General features: G+C 35.0%; 1 protein-coding gene across 17 annotated transcripts in view; it reads left to right on the plus strand.

Moving 5' to 3' along the window:
* NAA35 (N-alpha-acetyltransferase 35, NatC auxiliary subunit) overlaps positions 1-21,399 on the plus strand; it is a 94,440-nt gene that overhangs the window by 61,687 nt on the left and 11,354 nt on the right. For all 17 annotated transcript variants that reach the window (XM_081521894.1, XM_081521940.1, XM_081521982.1 and 14 more), the window contains 6 exons: positions 2,098-2,276; positions 7,073-7,132; positions 9,622-9,728; positions 16,608-16,674; positions 18,541-18,639; positions 19,237-19,415. In XM_081521894.1, coding sequence (XP_081378020.1) covers positions 2,098-2,276; positions 7,073-7,132; positions 9,622-9,728; positions 16,608-16,674; positions 18,541-18,639; positions 19,237-19,415 — 691 coding nt within the window. The remainder of the gene's footprint in view (positions 1-2,097; positions 2,277-7,072; positions 7,133-9,621; positions 9,729-16,607; positions 16,675-18,540; positions 18,640-19,236; positions 19,416-21,399) is intronic.

Here is a 21,399-nt window from a genome sequence, read left to right on the forward strand (position 1 = left end):
TGCTGATTAATATTTGTCCTTTGTTAGCTCTTTTCTTAGATTTCTATGAAATCGTTTGTCTAACTTTTACATGGATAAGATGCTCCTATTACATTCTGAGTTTATTCTGACTAAATTATAGTTGCTATTTATGTTCCTCTAGACCAGTGTTTCTCAACTGGGGCTTCCCAGGGACATCTGGCAATGTCTGGATCCTTTTCACAGTTAGGTTACTACTGGTATGTAGAGGGTAGAGTCAGGGATGCTGCTCAGCATCATCTGTGCAGGACAGCTGAGTTAGTTTCAAAAGTTAACACTGTTTTATATTGTACATTTTTGTTTGTATAAAATTGAATTCAGAATATATCGTGTTTGTTATCCATTTCCCATTAATATTTACTTCTTTCCATATAAATTTTCATGAGTGGCTATTATCTATCTTCTATTTGTTGTTTAAACCTAAAAATAAATGTTTTAAGAATAAAAGCATATTCCTGGGTAATCATTTTAAGTGCATATGAGAATATTTTGAGAGAAAATAAGTAATGTAGCATTTAAGTATCTGGATTCTGTGCATTTATCATTAAAGTCTGAAATGTATTCATATTTATATGGTAAAGAAGCTTCTTACAGCATCATTACTACTACTTTTACCTTAGTTCTGAATGAAATAATATAAATCAGAATTTCAAACTATTATAGTGGTAGCAGCCTTTTATTTTGTTTTGAGCATGTATATCTTATCATTCAGCAAACAAGTATCCAGTATCTGTTATGAGCCAGGTATTTGGTGTTTGGAATCCAACCCTGTTCTTGCTTTCAAAAGAACTCGGACAAATGCTATAATCCCACATGGACAGTATAATAGTGTACATACAAAGAACTGTTTGTGTGTATATATGTATTATATATACATCATTGGGGGGACCAATGATGAGAGAGGATTCAGGCTATATCAAGTTCAGGTTAAGAAGAAAGGGGTAGGTTTTACAATAGAATAATTTGTATAAGTAAAGAGGTGTAAAAGAATATGACATTTGTAAGTCACAATGCTTGCTTATATCTTATAGTGCTTAGGAAATGGGGAGGATTAAAAGATGATTTTCGGGGGGTTCCCAGATGGTTCAGTGGGTAAAGAATCTGCTTGCAATTCAGGAAAAGATGATTTTCAAACAAAGATAAAACCATAATTCTCATACAGATAAAAAAGTGAACGTGGGTTAAGGATTTTGTTAAACTCATTCAATGATATAACCAGACATGAAAAGATTTAAAGCACATTTTGATGGATTAGTGGAATATTAAAATAAATTATAAATAGGTAAAACTTTTTTCTGTAGAGTGAAACAGAATTTCATATTTATCAGTTACCTACAATTTCTAGCTGTGTAAAATAACTCCCATAGAATCAATTTGACAATGCATACTCCATTGGAGTACAAATTTTTTTTCTATGAAAATGGCAGGAAATTTCAAGCTAGAGACTTAATTTGGAGCTTTGTACTAGTGTGAAAAGTGGAATCACCAGAGGACAAAGAGTGGGAAAGAGAAAGTTACCCTTAGGTCTCTTGTGATATGTTATTTTCATTGTGAATTTATGGAATTGCATCTCAGTGCCAAATGCATTCCAGACTCATGGGGATGGAGTGCAACTGTTCTCTACTGCTTTGCATTTCTATGTAGTCCAGTGTGAATTGATTCTGCAGTTCAGAAATTGAAAGGAAGACACGCCTCCATTTGTGTTCCCATTTGAAACTTTTCTTCACAGGCTCATGGTTAATACACCATTGCCCTTTTATTTTATTTTGAGAGAATATGTTAACCCTGTTTTATCCTGCTCTTGGCTTGGAGTTAATTTTGAGGTAGAAACCTCTCTCTGTCACCAATACCACCACCATGTAGGAAGGAAGTATAATTTTAGGTTGTTAAATCTGCTTATTTCCTTTAAAAAACACATGTAAAGATACATTAATTGTAAATTATAAAATCCATTTAGAGGATACTGTGATAAGAATTTAGACATGCTTTTGAAACTGACAGTTTTCTTTATGTATTTAAGCAGTATTTGAGATTAAAATTTATAGAAATATTGAAAATGTTAACTTTTTTCCTTTGTAGATCATCCCATTATGATGGGTTTTGAGCCACTTGTTAACCAGAGACTACTTCCACCCACCTTCCCTCGATATGCAAAAATAATAAAAAGAGACGAAATGGTCAACTATTTTGCAAGATTGATAGATAGAATAAAAACTGTCTGTGAGGTGGTCAATTTAACAAATTTACATTGTATTCTGGTAAGTGCAAATCAAGTCTCTATTCTGAAATATAGCTTTGATTTAATAGCAGAATAGTTTTATTATGTTTTAGAGACTCTTTCAAGGGTAAATAATGCTCCTCACCTATTATCTGTGATATCTGGAGAATTAAGTGTTTGTGTATGTTATTTTTCTTTCTATATTTAATCCTCATAAGGATTTTATACTACCCATTCTAGAGATTAAGAACCTAAAATGTGGAGAAGTTAGGTAATTCACTCAAGCTTTAAGAATGGCAGTTTGAACCCTCAATTCAATGCTAAACCTTTCATATAAATAAACGTTTGTTAATGTATACATTTATACATATATATGCATATGTATGTTTTTTCATACAAAAATTGAGTGATAGTAACTTGCTTTTTCATTCGTAATCTCTATCTTTGAATATGTTTTCATGTCAATAAATAATATACAAATAACAGATACCAAAATATTAATTACAACTACTTATAAATAGTGGAAAGCTATATGATAGTTTGTTTTTTGCATTTTTTCTGCATTTTCAGTGTTTTATGGTATTTTGCATATAGGGCAGAAACAATGGTAAGAGGGAGAATAGTAATATTAGTGAAGGAAAGTTCATATATTAGGAACCCATATGGTGATACTTTTGACAGCTATGGAGTAATAAGATATCATCCATCTTGTCATGGGGCTGTAATGTGATATAGAAATTGATCAAATAATCACATAAATGTTTATAAAATTACCAATATAAGCAGTATGAAGGAAAGGAACTGGAAACTATAACATATAGCATATAATGAAGCAATTGACCTAAATGATCAGAGAAGGCTTTTTTAAAGAAGTAACGGTGAAGCTAAGATCTGACAAGTACATTTCATTCAGGGATAGCATGATAAAGGACAGAAATGTAAAGACCTGACAGAAGCAGAAGAATTTAAAAAGGTGGCAAGAATACACAGAAGAACTGTACAAAAAGATCTTAATCACCCAGATAGCCACGATGCTGTGGTCACTCACCCACCTAGAGTCTAAAATCCTGGAGTCTGAAGTCAGGTCAGCCATAGGAAGCATTGCCACAAACGAGACTCGTGGAGGTGATGGAATTCCAGCTGAGCTATTTCAGATCCTAAAAGATGATGCTGTTAAGGTGCTGCAGTCAGTATAAGGACTGGAAAAGGTCAGTTTTCATTCCGATCCCAAAGAAGGACAATGCCAAAGAATGTACAAACTACCGTACAGTTGTGGTCTGAATCCAAGCTAGGCTTCAGCAGTACATGAACCAAGAACTTCAGATGTCCGAGCTGGGTTTAGAAAAGGCAGAGAAACCAGAGATCAAATTGCCAACATTCGTAGGATCATAAAGCAAAGGGAATTCCAGAAAAACATCTAATTCTGCTTCACTGACTACACTAAAGCCTTTGACTGTGTGAATCACAACAACTATGGAAAATTCTTAGAAATGGGAATACCATACCAGACCACCTTACCTGTCTCCTGAGAAACCTATATGTAGGTCAAGAAGCAACAGTTAGAACCTTACATGGAACAATGGACTGGTTCAAAATTGGGAAAGGAGTACAAGTGAAAGGAGTACAAGAAGACTGTATATTGTACTCTGTTCATTTAACTTCTGTGCAGAGTACTTCATGCAAAATGCCGGGCTGGATGAGTTACAAGCTGGAATCAAGATTGCCAGGAGAAATATCAACAACCTCAGTTATACAGATGAGTCTACCCTAATGGCAAAAAGTGAGGAGGAACTAAAGAGCCTCTTGATAAGGGTGAAAGAGGACAGTGAAAAAGCTGCCTTAAAATTCAACATTTCTAAAACTTAAGATCATGGCATCTGGTCCCATCACTTCATGGCAAATAGATGGGGGAAAAGTGGAAGCACTGACAGATTTTCTTTTCTTGGGCTCCAAAATCACTGTGAACAGTGACTACAACCATGAAATTAAAAAATGCTTTCTCCTTGGAAGGAAAGCTATGGTGAGCCTAGGCAGCATATTACAAAGCAGAGACATCTCTTGGCTGACAAAGGTCCGTATAAGCGAAGTTAGGGCTTTTCCAGTAGCCATGTACGGATATGAGAGTTGGACCGTGAAGAAGGCTGTGCTCTGAAGAATTGATGCCTTTGAATTGTGGTGCTGGGGAAGACTCTTGAGAGTCTCTTACACTGCAAGGAGAGCAAACCAGTCAATCCTAAAGGAAATCACCCCTGAATATTCATTGGAAGGACTGTTGCTGAAGCTCCAATATTTTGGCCACCTGATGATGCCAAGAGCAGACTCATTGGAAAAAAACTTGATGCTGGGAAAGATTAAAGGCAAAAGGAGAAGAGGGCAGCAGAGGATGAGATGATTAGATAGCATCACTGACTCAGTGGACATGAATCTGATTAAACTCTGGGAGATAGTGAAGGGCAGGGAAGCCTGGTGTGCTGCAGTCCAATGGGTCTCAAAGAGTCAGACACAACTTAGCTACTGAATAACAGCAGAGTAAACACAGTGAGATAAATAAAGAAACCATTACCACAGTCCAAGGTAGAAAGGATTGTCACTTGGACTGGAAGGATGGCAGAGAGATGATGAGATTGTCAGTGTCAGTGTTAGAGCTATGTGTGAGCTAAAAGGCTTCCCTGATAGCTCAGTTGGTAAAGAATCCGCCTGCAATGCAGGAGACACTGGTTCAATTCCTGTGTCGGGAAAATCTGGTTACCCATTCTAGTATTCTTGGGCTTCCCTGTGGCTCAGCTGGTAAAGAATCCACCTGCAATGCGGCAGACCTGGGTTCAGTCCCTGGGTTCGGAAGATCTCCTGGAGAAGGGAAAGGCTACCCACTCCAATATTCTGGCCTGGAGAATTCCAAGGACCGTGTGTAGTCCATGGTGAGCTAAAGTTGATAGAATATTGGTTGATGAATTAAATATGGGGCATGAAAGAGCCCTCAGAAAGTTCTCTAGGCTTCTGCCTTGCAATCTACATGCATATTTGGTGCTGTTCGCTCAAAGAGGGAAATTCTCTTAAGGAACTTGAGAGTCAAATGGCTGTCTTAGAGAAGTAAAGTTTGAGGTACATTTAAAATATTAAAGTAGAGATATGGAATAGATAATGGCTTATGGGTAGAATTTAGAGATCTGTGCTTAGAGTTAAAATTTTAGAATTATTACAGTATAGATAGTAATTGCAGCATGAGTGTTTATGTTTTAATATTTATGAGGAGAAGAGTATATAGATTAAGAAAAGAAGGTTGTCTGAAACTAAACTTTGAACCTACAGAACAAACTGAGAAGTACCCAGAGGAAGAAACATGTGAAAGTCATTTAAAGATTTTTCAAGAAGGAAGACATACTGTTGAATAGTTGAATGAAAGAGATAAATAAGGTCCAAACTCAGTGTCCTTTGAAGTTAGTAATGGGGGACAAGTGGTGCCTAGAGCAAAGAGTCAGGTTACATGTGTTGAAGAGGAGTAGAGACAGTGGTACAGCCAACTTCTTCAGAAAGTTTGACTGAGAAGACAGCAATTGAGAGGAAAATGTGGGATCATGCAATAATCTTTTCTTTTTAAAGATGAGAGAAGAGAGTATTTAAATGAAAATGGGAATGATCTGGTAAAACAGGAATTTTAATATCTAGGAGAGCAAAGTATGGATAGTTGACAGTGTGTGATGATTGTGAAAAAGCCCAAAGGAATGGGATCCTTTTATACAGTTGTAGGATATCTGTTGTTAAAGTAGACAACTAAAGGATCTGGGTACAGATGTGTATAGAGTTAGTTTAGAGGCTAAAGTTGAGGAATTTTCTGTGGTTTAAATTATTTTAATTTTTTTTGTAATATAAAATAGCATCTCTCTCTAGTGGAGAATATTCACTTTGAGGAGTATGTGCAAGGTATAAAAATTAATTGTGAGAAAAGTGGATGAATTCAGTTAGCTTGATTACTTGGTATTGATTTCTGTGAAGTAGGAGATAAACTTCTGTCTTTAGTTAGTAAATTAGTATTGATACTATTATTTTCATGATATAAAAATTTAATGTTGGTATCCACATCATACTATTATTCATTAAAATAATTTTTTTTAGGCTCTAAAATTATCCATTGTTCCATTCGTGTTGTTGTTTAGTTGCTAAGTAGTACCCGACTGTTTTGTAGCCACATGGACTGTAGCCCAACCAGGCTTTGTCCATGGGATTTCTCAGACAAGAATACTGGAGTTGGGTTGCCATTCTTTCTTCAGTGGGTCTTCCCAATGCAGGGATCAAACTTCCATCTCCTACACTGGCAGGCAGATTCTTAACCACTGGACCATGAGGGCAGTCCCAAGCTGGGCAGCATTTTGATACAAAATGAACTCTTCCTTTACCTGACAGACTCTCAGTCTCTCAAGAGCCACAGTACATCATCTTCCTAATACCTTTTGTTGTTGTTTAGTCGCTAAGTCATGTCCAACTCTTTGTGACTCCATGGACTGTAGGTTGCCAGGCTCCTCTGTCCATGGGATTTTCCAGGCCAGAATACTGTAGTTGGTTGCCATGTGTTTCTCCAGGGGCTCTTCTCGACCCAGGGGTCAAACTCCCGTCTCCTGTTTTGGCAGGTGGCTTCTTTGCAGCCAAACCACCAGGGAAGCCCGTTCCATTCATACAAATAGACAATTCTTATAGAAATGATCTTTAGCAATCTGTCTTATTTTAATTTTGATAGTGTATCATTCCCAGAAGATCTAGTAAAAATTACACTATATGCAAGCATTTTCAACTTTTATTTAATCTGTTAATGACATTACTTTTCTTCTGTGTATCTTTTAGGACTTTTTCTGTGAATTTAGTGAACAATCACCTTGTGTTCTTTCGAGATCTCTATTACAAGTAAGTTCCACTTGGTATCAAAATAGTTCTTTAAACAGCAAATAATGTGTATTGACATTGTTTTATTTATTATGGAATAAAAGGTGGATGCTTCTAAAAAGTATTCCATGGTTAGTGTTACATTTTTGGAATAGAAGGATTGACTTATAGTGTTAGACATTCATTAAGATCATAGTCTGGGCCAGAAAACAAACCTTAGTAAGTAAAAAAAATTGAAATCATACAAAGTATGCTCTGGTGCTATTTTAGAATTAAACTAGTAATCAGTAACAGATGTATCTGGAAAATTTTCCAAATGTTTGAAAATTAACACACTTCTAAAGAACCAGTCAAAGAGGAAGTGTTGATGGTAATTAGAAATTATTTTGAACTGAATGAAAATGAAAATATATCAGACTTTATGGGATACAGTTAAAGCAGTACTTAGAGAGTATGTTAGAGAACTAAATGTTTATATTAAAAAAAGGAAGAAAGGTCAGAAATTATAATTTAAGCTTCTACTTTAAAAATATAGAAAAAGAAGAGCAAATCAAACTAGAAACAAGCAGAAGGAAATAAAGATAAAAGCAGAAATGTGTAAAATAGGAAAGAGACAAATAACAGAGAAAATGATTACAGCCAAGAGCTGGTTCTAAAATTGATGAATCTCTATCAAGACAGACCAAGAATAAAAAAAGATACAGATAAATAATATTAGGAATTATTATATATCCTAAACAAATTAAAAGGATAATATAGAATATTCTGAATAACTCTATATCCATAAATGAAAAATTTAAGTGAAATGGACCAGTTCTGGGAGGGACACCACCGACGCCCACTCAAGAAGTAGACAATTTGAATAATCCTATGTCGATCAGAGAAATTGTGTTCATAGTTAAAAGTCTTTGAACAAAACTTCAGGCCTGTTCTACACACAGGCTCTTCCAGAAAATAGAAGAGGCAAGAACACATCATATGAGCCCTGCATTGCCTCAATACCAAAACCAGACAAAGACATTTCAAGCTTAGAAAACTATAGACCCATATCCCTTAAAAACATAAGAATTAAAGTATTACCAGATCAAATCTACCAATATATAAAAAAAGAAAATACATTATAATCAAGTGCATTTTATCACAGGAATGCAAGCCTGGCTCAATGTTTAAAGTGTAATTTACTATATAATATAAAGTCTCAATAGATTCAGGAAATCTATTTGACAAAATCAACATCCGTTCATGATAAAAACTCTCAGCAAAACTAGGAAGAGAACTTCTTTAATCTGATAAAGAGCAAAAAACTTATAGCTAACATCACACTTAATGATGAAAGGGTAAGTTCTTTTCTCCTTTGATTGGGAAGAAAGCAAGGATGTCCAGTCTCATCACTCCACTTTTACTCAGTGTGGTACTGGGAGTCTTAGCCAATGAAAAAAGGCATGAAAAGAAATAAAAGACATATAGTTGAGAAAGTAAGAAATGTTATTTCTTCATAGACAACATGATTATCTATGTAGAGTACCAAGGAATCTGCAAAGAAGTTCCTAGACCTGATAGATGAGTTTGACAAAATCACAGGATATACCAATGTACAGAAAGCAGTTGTATTTCTATATACTTGCAATGAACAATGCAAACCAAAAAATTTAAAGCAGTACTATTTACATTAAACATCAAGAATGAAGTATGTAGGAGTAAGTCTAGCACCTGTTTGGAGAATTTGTATACTAAAAAACTACAAAGTAATAATGAAAGATATCAAAGGAGGCTTCAATAAATAAATATATCTTGTTTGTGAATTGGAAGAATTGATATTTTTTTAAGACGTCAGTTGTCCCCCCAAATTGATCTACAGATTCAGAGCAATCTCAAAATCATAGCAGAAGTTTTTATAGATGTTAACAAGCTACTTCTAAAATTTATATGGAAAGGGAAAGGAACTAGTACAGCCAAAACAATTATTAGTGTATTTTGAATTGAATGAAAATGAAAATATATCAGACTTTGTGGGATTATAAATAATAATAATATTATTGTAAATAACAGTGTATTTTAATTTAATAATTCATTATTTTAGATATATTTATTTCAGTTTCAGAAAGTTTTTATGTATTCCAAAGCATTTATTTGAGATAGGTTATCAACTGGCATGATATTTATAACCATTAAATATTTCATAATTTATGAAACCTTTTCTTGTATGTTGGCTCATTTGACATATTCAGACATGTCATTTCATTTTCACTAGTTCAATATTACTACCCTTGACTTGAGAGATTTTTTCCCTGCACATTTCTTCTGCATCAAAATACTCTTAAATAGGGATTAAGTAGTACCCATCATGGAAGCAGTGATTTATAAAAATTTTCTACCAGGTTTTTGTATTTTAATCTCTTGTATTCTGTGACATTTAAAAGAAGTATGCTTATGTCACAGTAATGAAAACTACATGTACAATATGTCAAGATTGTGACAACATTACTAATATATATAACATTTGTTTTAAGACCACTTTCCTGGTGGATAACAAAAAGGTCTTTGGAATCCATCTCATGCAAGACATGGTGAAAGATGCTCTTCGGTCTTTTGTCAGTCCTCCGGTGCTCTCCCCAAAGTAAGTATCATAAGACATTGTGTAACCTGTGTGTTTCTTAAAAGCCCAAATTCTCTGTGCTCCTTTATGGCAAAGATATAAAAACTGTTTGATTCAAGTCTCCATGTAAAAAAAATAACTTATCATTAAAATTAATTGATTTCTGCCACATATTATTTAAATTTAAATTGAGGTTTCCTGAAGTTGATGCTGGGTCCACTATGAGAAGAAAAGCTTACAAGGAGTTGTCAGAAATTCAGCAAGTTGTATTGACCCTTATAGTTTGCAAAGCACTGTGCTAAGTAGACACTTCGGGAAATAATTATAAAAAGATAAGATTTCTTCTCAATAATCTGAGTCTAGATATAAATAGAAAATGCTGATAATTGATCCTTAATTATATTCTGGTAGAGTCACTTCCCCAAAATTATGCCGCCATAAAAAGCTGGAAAGGATCATTTGAATTTGCCTTTTAGAAAAGAATGCCAACTCTATTGACATTTCCCTTGAGAAAAGAAGAAAGGAGATGTTATTTCTTAGGAAAGAAACCAGCATTTGTTAAGATATAGTGTATGAAATCACATATTTTAAGGAAAGTTAGTGGTTCAGCATTCAATTTGTTGAATAAATCGTGCCACATTTCACATAAAACTCGGGTAGCTTCCTGTCTTAGGTTGGTTCTTCAGAAGCTGATCCTGACACAAAGATTCATGCCAATGTAATTTAGAACGTAATTCCAGGAGAACTTTCAGGCTTGTAGGCAGGTGGGACATGAAAAGGAAGAAAGCCATGTAGTGGTGTGCCTCACAGTTGGTTGTTGCTGTTCAGTCACGGAATCCTGTTTGACTCTTCGCGATGCGATGGACCGTGGCATGCCTAGCTCCTCTATCCTCCATTATCTCCCAGAGTTTGCTCAGATTCATGCCTATTGAGTCGGTGATGCTATCTAACCATCTCATCCTTTGCCGTCCCCTTCTCCCTTTGCCTTCAGTCTTTCCCAGCATCAGGGTCTTTTCCAGTGAGTCAGCTCTTCCCATCAAGTGGCCGAAGTATTAGAGCTTCAGTTTCAGCAACAGTCCTTCCAGTGCATATTCAGGGTTGATTTCCTTTAGGATTGACAAGTTGTATTTCCTTGCAGTCCAAGGGACTCTCAGGAGTCTTCTCCAGCACCACAATTGAAAGCCTCAGACTTCTTTATGGTCTAATTCTCACATCTGTACATGACTACTGGTAAAAAAACATAGCTTTCATTATGGACCTTTGTCAGCAAAGTGATGTGTCTGCTGCTTAGTGCGCTAAGTTTTTCATAGCTTTCCCTTCCAAAGAGCATGCGTCTTTTCATTTCATGGCTACTGTCACCATTGGCAGTGAGTTTGGAGCCCAAGAAAATCTGTCACTGTTTCCACTCTTCCCCCTTTTATTTGCCATGAAGTGATGGGACTGGACACCATAATCTTAAGTTTTTAATGTTGAGTTTCACGCCATGTTTTTCACCCTCCTCCTGCACTTTCACCCAGAGGCTCTTTAGTTTTTCTTCAGTTTATACCATTTAAGTGATATTATATGCATATTTGAGGTGGTTGATATTTCTCCCAGCAATCTTGATACCAGTTTTATGATTCATCCAGCCCAATGAAGTACTCTGCATATAAGTTAAATAAGCAGGGTGACCCTATACAATCTTGTACTCCTTTTCCAATTTTGAACCAGTCCATTGTTCCTTGTATGATTGTAACTGTTGCTTTTTGACCCTCGTACTGGTTTCTCAGGAGACAGGTAAGGTGGTCTGGTATTCCCATCTCTTTAAGAATTTTCCACAGTTTATTGTGATCCACACAGTCAAAGGCTTTAGTGTAATCAATAAAGAAGTAGTTGTTTTTCTGGACTTCCTTTGTTTTCTTTATGATCCTACAAATGTTGGCAATATGATCTCTGGTTCCTCTGCCTTTTCTAAACCCAGCTTGTATGTGTAGAAGTTCTCAGTTCACATACTGCTGAAGCCTAGCTTGAAGGATTTTAAGCATAATCTTGCTAGCATGTGAAATGCATGCAATTGTACAGTAGTTTGAACATTCTTTGGCATTGCCCTTCTTTAGGATTGGAATGAAAACCGACCTTTTCCAATCCTGTGACCAGTGCTGAGTTTTCCAAACTTGCTGAAATATTGAGTGCTTCACTTTGACAGCATCGTTTTTTAGGATTTTAAATAACTGGAACTCATTTTGATGACCATCATCATGGTTATCTTTGTGTATAAGATAAATACATATATGATTTTATATATATGGGATCACATTAAACAGTCTATTTTTATCATGAACATTTATTTTTTATGAATTTTTTAAATGAAAAGTTTAATTTTAAAATGTATTTATAATTTTTGTACTCAAAAGTAATCATAACTTTATATCTCAAAGTACATAGCTAATTATTTTTAATGGCTGCCAAATGTTTCATAATATGCATGTATTTTATAGAGTGAGATTACTGGGTGGGGGGGACATGTATAGTTTTAATTTTGATATATGTATTAGATTGTATTCTGAACGATTTAACAATTTATATTTCACTAGGAATATAAAGAGTACGATTTTCCTTTATCCTGACCAGCAGTAGTAGGTGTTATCATTCTTTAATTTTTTCCAGTGTGTATCAATGAGAAGTGATGTCTCATTGTCAGTTTAATTTGAGCACTTAATATGATGTTCATTGGACATTTGGAATGGTTTTTCTATGAATTGCCTTTTTTTATCCTTTACCCATTGACTTACTAAATGGTTTACTGTTTCAGAAGGTTTGTAACAAATCCTTGTGTATTATGAGAGGTTAATCCTTTGTGATAGACATTGAAGATTTTTTCCTTAATCTTCACATCAAAATGTGTAAAATGCTGTTTGAATTTTGATAAGAATTACATTGACTCTGTAGATCACTTTAAATAGTTTGGCTATTTTAACAATGTTAATTCTTCCAATCCATGTGCCTAGACTGTCTTTCCATTTATTTGTATCTTCTTCAGTGTCTTTTATCAATGTCGTATAGTTTCCAGTGTGCAGGTCTTTCACCTCCTTGGTTGAATTTATTCCTAAATATTTTACTCTGTTTGATGCTACTGTAAATGGAATCGTTTTCTTAGTTTCTCTTTCTGATAGTTCAGTGTGACAGTTTTGTATATTGAGTTTGTATCCTGCAACTTGACTGAATTCTTGTATTAGTTCTAACAGGTTTTTTTGGTAGAATCTTTAGAGTTTTCAATATATAATATGGTGTCCTCTGCATATAGCGATCATTAAAAATTATTTTTAAATTTCTGTGATTAAATGTATCATACATTCAGATATATGAATTGACAGACACCTGTACCACCATCGATTTTAAGGAAAGTTTTTATTAATTTTGTTTTTATAAATTCCATTACTGATAAGGTCAAGGTCATTGGTAAAATTAAGTATTTCATAAACACTCAATGTATTACTCAATGTATGAATTACTCATACATTACACTCAATGTATGAATTATTGATACATTATTACACTCATACAAACAATATATGAATTAGTAAATTTTATTAATTCCCTTATTTGGTATCTAATGTTGTCAGACACCTTTCTGCGTTCCAGAGAAAAGGACACACCTGGTGACAAGGAGCTCACCTTCTAATGGGAAAGACTAAATTGTGAACAAATATATAATGTCAGGTCGTAAGTACTGTATAGAAAGATAAGATGGTTCTCATAAATGGGATAGTTGTGAAAAGCCTCCTGGAAGTGGTGATATATGTGAATATACTGAGAATGAGCTACACAAAATCAGAGGATGAAGCTTCCTGACAGTAAACAATAACTGCAAGGTCTCAGGAGTAAGGCTGAGCTTTAGGTATCAGGGAGCAAGCTAATTTTAATGGATTCATTTATTAGAGATACCGCTAAGGTAGCAATTCTCAACTGTTTTTTGTCTTTATATTCTTAAAAGATTTTAAGGACCCAAATAGCTTTTGTTTACATGGGTCCTGTTTATTGATACCTACTATTTTAGAAACTAAAACAATACTTTAAAAATGTTTATTCTTTTTGAAAAACGGTAAACTCATTACATGTTAATAAACATACATAACATTTATAAATCACATATTAACAAATATTTTATGGGAAATAACTTTTTAATTAAAATTAATGAGAAAAGTGGAATTGTTTTACATTTTTGCAAGTATCTTTCAAGTCTGTCTTAGTAGACTATAACTGAATTATTTTAACCTGCTTGTTTTCAGTCTTTTGTAGTATTGCTTGCCATGTAGCCTCTGGAAAAGCCATTGTACACTTATGAGAGAATGAGTGCTTTTGGCAAATAACATGTTAATATTATTATGAAAGTAGTTTTAACCTTGTGTTCCCCTCAAAAGCATCTCACCAGGGAAACCTAGGCTACATTGAGAACTGACGACTGTAATTTCAAATTCTCCTCCCCCACCCCATCCTTTTCTTTACTCTGGTCCTAGAGGTGACCACTACATTACAGTTTATGTGTCTCACTTTTATGAATACTTTTACACTTTACCCAAATATATGTGTCCATAAATAACATCAGCTTATTTTATGGTTTTAAACTTCACATAAACTTTGTTACAGTGTGTATGTCTGTGTAGACATATATATACTTTTGCAACATGACTTTTTCCTTCAACATTAGAATGTTGAAATTGACCAAGTTTATCCAACAAATTTATTTGTTAAAATCCATACTTTGTACTGAAGTTTATTTTGTTGCTTCTCTGCAGTTGAAAATTTACCTTATTTCTAATTTATCACCACTGAAATCAGTGCTGTAGTGAACATATTTGAATTATGACTCCTTTTGCACATAAAAAATAAAATTAATTGCTTATCATAGGCAAACGCATATTCAGTTTTACTAGTTTTGCGCAGTTGCTTTCAAAAATAATTCAATGAATTGTGTATGCCAGCCAACAGTGTATAAGGATTCCATGTGCCCCATAGTCTAGGCATTATCAGACTTTTTAATTTTTGACAGTATAATGTATGTGAAATAAGTGTCTGCATCTTAATTTGCATTTTGTCTTCTCTATTTAATAATCTTTAATACTTAGATTCCACATTGTCACACTTAACGTTGTCCATTTAGATTTAATTATACAGTATGATCCTCATTATTTGCAGATTCTATATTTGTTAATATGCCTACTTGGCTAGAATATATTTGTTAACCTTTAAATCGTTACTCATTCTGCTCTTGCCATCTTCATGGACATGCGCAAAAGTAGCAAAATATTCAAGTCACGCAACACTGAAGTCAAACAAGACAACTCTCTACCTTCTTGTGCCTTATAGCGTAAACTCTATTTATTTGCCCCTGTTTTTCTGCTTTTTGTTAGTGATTTTGTAGTTTCATGGCCTCTGAGTTGTAGTGATATGCTGTCTAGTGTTCCTGGCACAAGAAGGCTATGGTGTGCCTTACAGAAAGATTGTGTGTTAGATAAGATTTGCTCAGGCGTAAGTTCTTTGCTAATCAATCAGCAGTGAACTTTATATATAGTGTCTTTAAAAAGAAACACACATAAACGAAGGTTAAACATTGATCAGTTGATTAAAACATTGGGACCAGAGGCTGGAGGAACCTAATCCTGTATTTTATCCTAAGCAGTAGTGTTTCAGTATTCTCTATTTCAGGGTCCACAGCAAGTTTATAGAACATAATTATCACAAATACTGAGAATCAACTGTGTGTATAGCAGAGTTTATTGCAAGGTAGTCATCTGTTTCTTGTTCTCTTTTCTTTTAAAAGAATTCTTTTGCATTCTCTGTCTTGTAGATTTTTTCTTCTGTATTCCTCATGACATCTCTCTATTTTTGCTGTGTTGTAAGAAAGTTATTCTCTTGATCCTCAAGGCTATTGAGAGCATCCTTTCACATACTAACTTTTTTAACTTGAAAAATCCTAATTTTCGGATCCAGAAAGTCCTTTTTTTTTTAAGTGCTTTATTTTTGTCATCTTAAGCACTTTTCTTACCTTGGACCTTCCAGCATTTCTCTTTTGCTGCCACCTGTTTCAGGTGTCCTGCCTTTTCTTTCTTCTGGCCTGCTCTGTCATTTGCTATCACATGATCATGATTCTGTTTTATCTTTGAGGTTCTGGTCAGATTGCTCAGTTATGGCAAACACTTAGGAATAGCAAGTTGTCAGCTCCTTTCAGTGCGCCAAGAAAAGTGTTTACTTCTTCCTATCTCCTTAGGAGCAAAGGCTACTGTCCTCCTACCTCAGGAAAAGGAGAAAAAAACACTTTCCATCTCTTCAGCTCTTGTATTTCCTCCAGGGCCAGGCAGGTAGCAGATCCTCCGAGACTAAACAGGAAAGGCTTTCACAGTTAAGCGATGCTTTTAACTGAGGTAAGGAGCACCACAGGGACACTGGTTTGTGAGGATAGACAATGAGGTGCTAGCAGGATGTCTAGGTGATGATTTTGGCCAGTGATTGGAAATGTGGGTATATCTTGAAAAAAATCAGATTGTATACAGTATTTTTTAAATAATTATTGTTGTAAGTACAGTTCACGAGGGTACCACCTGTAGGAAAATAACGAATATTAGAGTAGGATTAGAAAAAGTAGAGCTTTAGAATTTTCCTTCTTTGTTGATCTTATTGGATCCAGCACTTAATTGTCCAAGTACAGAACTAAAGGAATTGGAAATATTGCACATTTATTATGTGGCTAACAAATAGTGAAATACTTCCTAATTTAATGCTAGCCCTCTTCAACTTCATGAGGTATTTGTTTCCATTTTCTCATTTTTCCACCTTCCCTATGTGTTGGTAGCACCTACAGTGCTTCTTTTGTAGGCCAAATAGTTTAATTTGAATAACAAGAATATTATATTATCTTTACAGATGCTGCCTATATAATAATCACCAGGCTAAGGACTGTATTGATTCTTTTGTTACTCACTGTGTTCGGGTAAGAGCTACAGCTTGGATCATTGTGGTGGATACTTAAAAATTGTGGCATGCAAAATCTTCAATAGCATTAATTTGTACTGTTTTTTCATCTAATATTTCTTATTCATTTTCCCTGAATAAGTAGGAAATTTTTGTCTCCTCTTAGACTCAAGTGGATAGCTTCATAACCTGTAGTCTTCTTGCGAGATTGTTAGATACTGAGGCACCTTCTGATGCCCTCTCACCATAACCCTTGTGGACAACAGAAACAGAATTAGCTATGACCCCCATCTAAAAAAGAGGAGTTTACTTTTTTTTTGAAAAAGGACATAAAAACTCTTCTTACTTTTGACCTTATAAATAACGAATATGGGTAACATCCCCAGGCATTTATGTTTGTACTGCTTTAATGAGCAGGATTATGTACTGTGCTTAGTCGCTCAGATGTGCCCGACTCTTTGTGACCCCATGGACTGTAGCCCATCAGGTTCTTCTGTCCATGGGGTTTCTCCAGGCAAGAATACTGGAGTGTGTTGCCATGCCCTCCTCCAGGGGATCTTCCCAATCCAGGGATGGAACCCAGGTCTCCCACATTGCAGGCCAATTCTTTACTGTCTAGCTACCAGGGAAGCCCAAGAATACTGGAGTGAGTAGCCTATCCCTTCTACAGGGAATCTTACCACCCAGGAATCAGACCAGGGTCTCCTGCATTGCAGATGGATTCTTTACCAGCTGAACTACCCCAGGAGCAGGACTATAGTAAAATTAAAATTATCAATCTTAGATGAGATGGTGAACTTTTTTCAAATCTCAACTAATTTGAAAAAATAAAAGCTTCATAGTTGATGAAATTAATTATAAATCATTCTTAATTATAAGCTTTTTATAGATCTTTTTTGCCCAATTCCATTTATTAAATGTGTGTTTGTGTGTAAAGAGGAAGTGGGATAAGACAGCAGCATGGTATGATGAAAGGAAAATCAATAAAAGACCAGATTTTATTTTTATTAACTACCATTTTATCATTATCAGGCAGATCACTTTACTTTTTTATAAACTTGCCAATCTTTAAAAAATGAAATGTTAATACTGCTTTGATACCTCTTATAGGCTACTTACTGATACAAATGTAGAATCATTACTATCCTTAGAGAATCTTAAAATGCATATTTCTTAAATCAGAGCATTCCTGTCTGTTGTCTGATTCGTGAACTGTTACAGTATTTTATATGAGAATATTGAATAGAGAAAAACAGTGATAAAGAACCTTAGTGAACAAGTGTTAGTCACACAATCGTGTCTGACTCTTTGCAACCCCATGGACTGTAGTCCACAAGGCTTGTCTGTCCATGGAATTCTCCAGGCAAGAATACTGGAGTGGATTGCCAGTCCCTCCTCCAGGGGATCTTCTCAACCCACGGATTGAACCCAGGTCTCCTGCATTGCGGGCAGATTCTTTACTGTGGTTTTCTAGGTTTTAGCCATTATGTAATTATTAGGCATTCAGGTGTATTTAAAGCAGCACACAGAAGTGTCCGGCTTAAACAGTAGCTTTTGGCTTGAAATAAGCAGAAAAGAAACTGCTCTTGAATATGTGGAAAAATGTCTAAAGATTGAAGGAATTATTTTTGCCATATGAGAACAAGCTTTGTAAACAACCACTTTCCTCTGGCTGTTAATAAATTCTAGTATTGAGTTCCTTTAAAAGAAACACCTTTGTAATAAGTATGCATAGGCATTATTGTTACATACAACATTTTTTCCCTTAAACCTGATTTTGAAAATTTGGAATGTTAATTTTCTTTAGTATCAGCAGATTTCATATTGACAGTTAACAAATTCTACTGTTAACAAATATAGTTAACAATTGTATTGTGTATTACAGCCATTCTGTAGTCTTATTCAGATCCATGGACATAACAGGGCTCGACAGAGAGATAAACTCGGTCATATTCTTGAGGAATTTGCTACCTTGCAGGATGAGGTAAGAGCCAAAAAGAAGCCCTCCCTTCCAAAATAAGCCGTTCATACACCTTGACTAGATTTTCAGAAACAGTTCTTTAGAACAATAATTTGACTACTTAATTTTTTAATATGGTGAATTTTCTTTTCCATTGAAAGGTAACAGTTACATATACCAAAGAAAGGTTTACAGAAAGAAATAGGACAGTAATCTAAATCAAAAAACATCTTAAATTATTATTTTATAATCAATGAATTATAAAATAGGTGTAGAGCTATAGTTATAATTAGAGTAAGTTTACATTGTAATAAAAATATGTTAGTCTTCATTTAAATTTGAGCAACAGCAACGCTGATAATGTAACTAAAGATCTGAAGCCAGTTATTTTTATACTGTAAAATGGATGTCTTTTTAATCTAGGAAGTGTTTAGATAAATATTATCCTTTGAGAAATGAAAGGTTTGAATGTAGATCTAACCAAAGGTGCATTTGAAAGTTTGAATTCTTTAAGTGCTGAGAATTACATTGTCTGCTCATGTGCTGTTTTTAGCTGTTACATTTTTTGTAATTCTTTCATTACCTTAACAAGTTGATATTAATGACATTTTGTTGTGATAGGCAGAGAAGGTTGATGCAGCCCTTCATACTATGCTGTTGAAACAGGAGCCCCACAGGCAGCATTTGGCCTGTTTAGGTACCTGGGTCCTTTACCATAACCTTCGAATTATGATACAGTATCTCCTAAGTGGCTTTGAATTGGAGCTCTACAGCATGCACGAGTATTATTACATATATTGGTAAGAGAATGATTGGAGTTAAAATTGATGGTGGGTGGGATAGATAAGATCTGTGAGAGTATCTGTTGAGTGTAATTTTAGGGTTTTTTTTTTTAATTTACTGTATTTGAATTTTAGTTGTGGGACAGTTGAAGAATATCTGTTGAAAATTAGAGCCAGATCATCTAAAAAATCTGAAGTGTCTTAATAGTGTACAAATACTTTTTTCTGCCATTTGAATTGTTATTTTAAAATTACTAATAAAGTACTTAAAAGTAAATTGATTAATGAACTTTTATATGTTTCCAAAGAGAAAAATTAACATACATTTTGCCCTGACATCAGTGACGCTAGGTACTAGCTGTGGAATGTACTTAAATGAATTAAAGTTCAAAATATGAACCATATCTTCCTTAAGAGAAGAAATTATAGCTAAGATTATCATTGGGAGTATAAAAACTGGCCCCGAGGATTTGTCTCAGTAGCTTTGAAGAAGTTTACAAGAGGTAATCTTCAGCAGAGTAGTTCTTTACTTTCACTTAGAGGTGAGATATATCTAGTAACAGGATGCTTGAGAATATTTTAGACACGAAAAACCTGTCACAGAAATAAAGTAAGAAAATTGAGATCTAAAATGAATTCAGCTATCTTGCATCTTTTTGTTAGTCTAGCAAAGTATAGTAATTTAGTTACGGTAATTTAAAATAGAAATGACCTATTGTTACCCATCACAAACAGCTAAGTTTAGTATATTAGATATAATTATAGTTATTCTTTTCAATTCATTTTTAAATTATTTAACTTAAAATTTAAAATATTGTATATTCCCTGAAGTCACTGCTGTGGAGGCAGGAAAATAATTATTTTCCATACCATTAACAGCATCCATGTTAGAGATCGGAATACCAGAACACCTTACCTGCCTCCTGAGAAACCTGTGTGCAGGTCAAGAAGCAACAGTTAGAACTGGACATGGAACAACAGACTGGTTCCAAATTATTGTCACCCTGTATGTTGTCACCCTGTTTATTTAACTGTATGCAGAGTACATCATGCGAAATGCCAGACTGGATAAACCGCAAGCTGGAATCAAGGTGGCCGAGAGAAATACCAACAACCTCAGATATGCAGATGATATCACCCTAATGACAGAAAGTGAAGAGGACCTAAAGAGCCTCTTGGTGAAGGTGAAAGAGGAGAGTGAAAAAGCTGGCTTAAAGTTCAACATTAGAAAAATGAAGATCTTGAGACCTGGTCCCATCACTTCATGGATTACAGATGAGGAAAAAATGGAAACAGTGGCACTTTTCTTTTCTTGGGCTCTAAAATCACTGAGGATGGTGACTGCAACCACAAAATTAAAAGATGCTTGCTTCTTGGGAAAAAAGCTATGACAAATCTAGACAGCATATTAAAAAGCAGAGACATCCCTTTGCTGACAGAGTTGCGTAGAGTCAAAACTATGGTTTTTCCAGTAGTCATGTACAGATATGAGTGTTGGACCATAAAGAAGGCTGAAGTGCCAAAGAATTGATGCTTTCGAACTATGGTGTTGGGGAAGACTCTTGAGAATCCCTTGGACTGCAAGGAGATAAATCCAGTCAATCCTAAAGGAAATCAACCCTGAATATTCATTGGAAGGACTGATGCTGAAACTAAAGCGCCAATGCTTTGGCTTCCTGATGAGAAGAGCCGACGCATTGGAAAACTCTGATACTGGGAAAGACTGAGGGAAGGAGAAGAAGGGGACAACAGAGAATGAGATGGTTGGATAGCATCACCAAATCAATGGACATGAGTTTGAGCAAACTCCGTGAGATAGTGAAGGACAGAGTAGCCTGGTGTGCTGCAGTCCATGGGGTCTCAAAGAGTTGGACACAACTTACCAAATGAACAACAGCAGCATCGAACTTTACTTTCACCACCTGCACATCCACAACTGAGCATTTTTTCGGCATCAGAAAGTAATTCCAGTGCTGTAAAGAACAATATTGCATAGGAACCA

The sequence above is a fragment of the Giraffa tippelskirchi genome, chromosome 1 (assembly GCF_054371585.1).
Source record: "Giraffa tippelskirchi isolate mGirTip1 chromosome 1, T2T-mGirTip1v1.2.pri, whole genome shotgun sequence".
Lineage (NCBI taxonomy): Eukaryota > Metazoa > Chordata > Mammalia > Artiodactyla > Giraffidae > Giraffa > Giraffa tippelskirchi.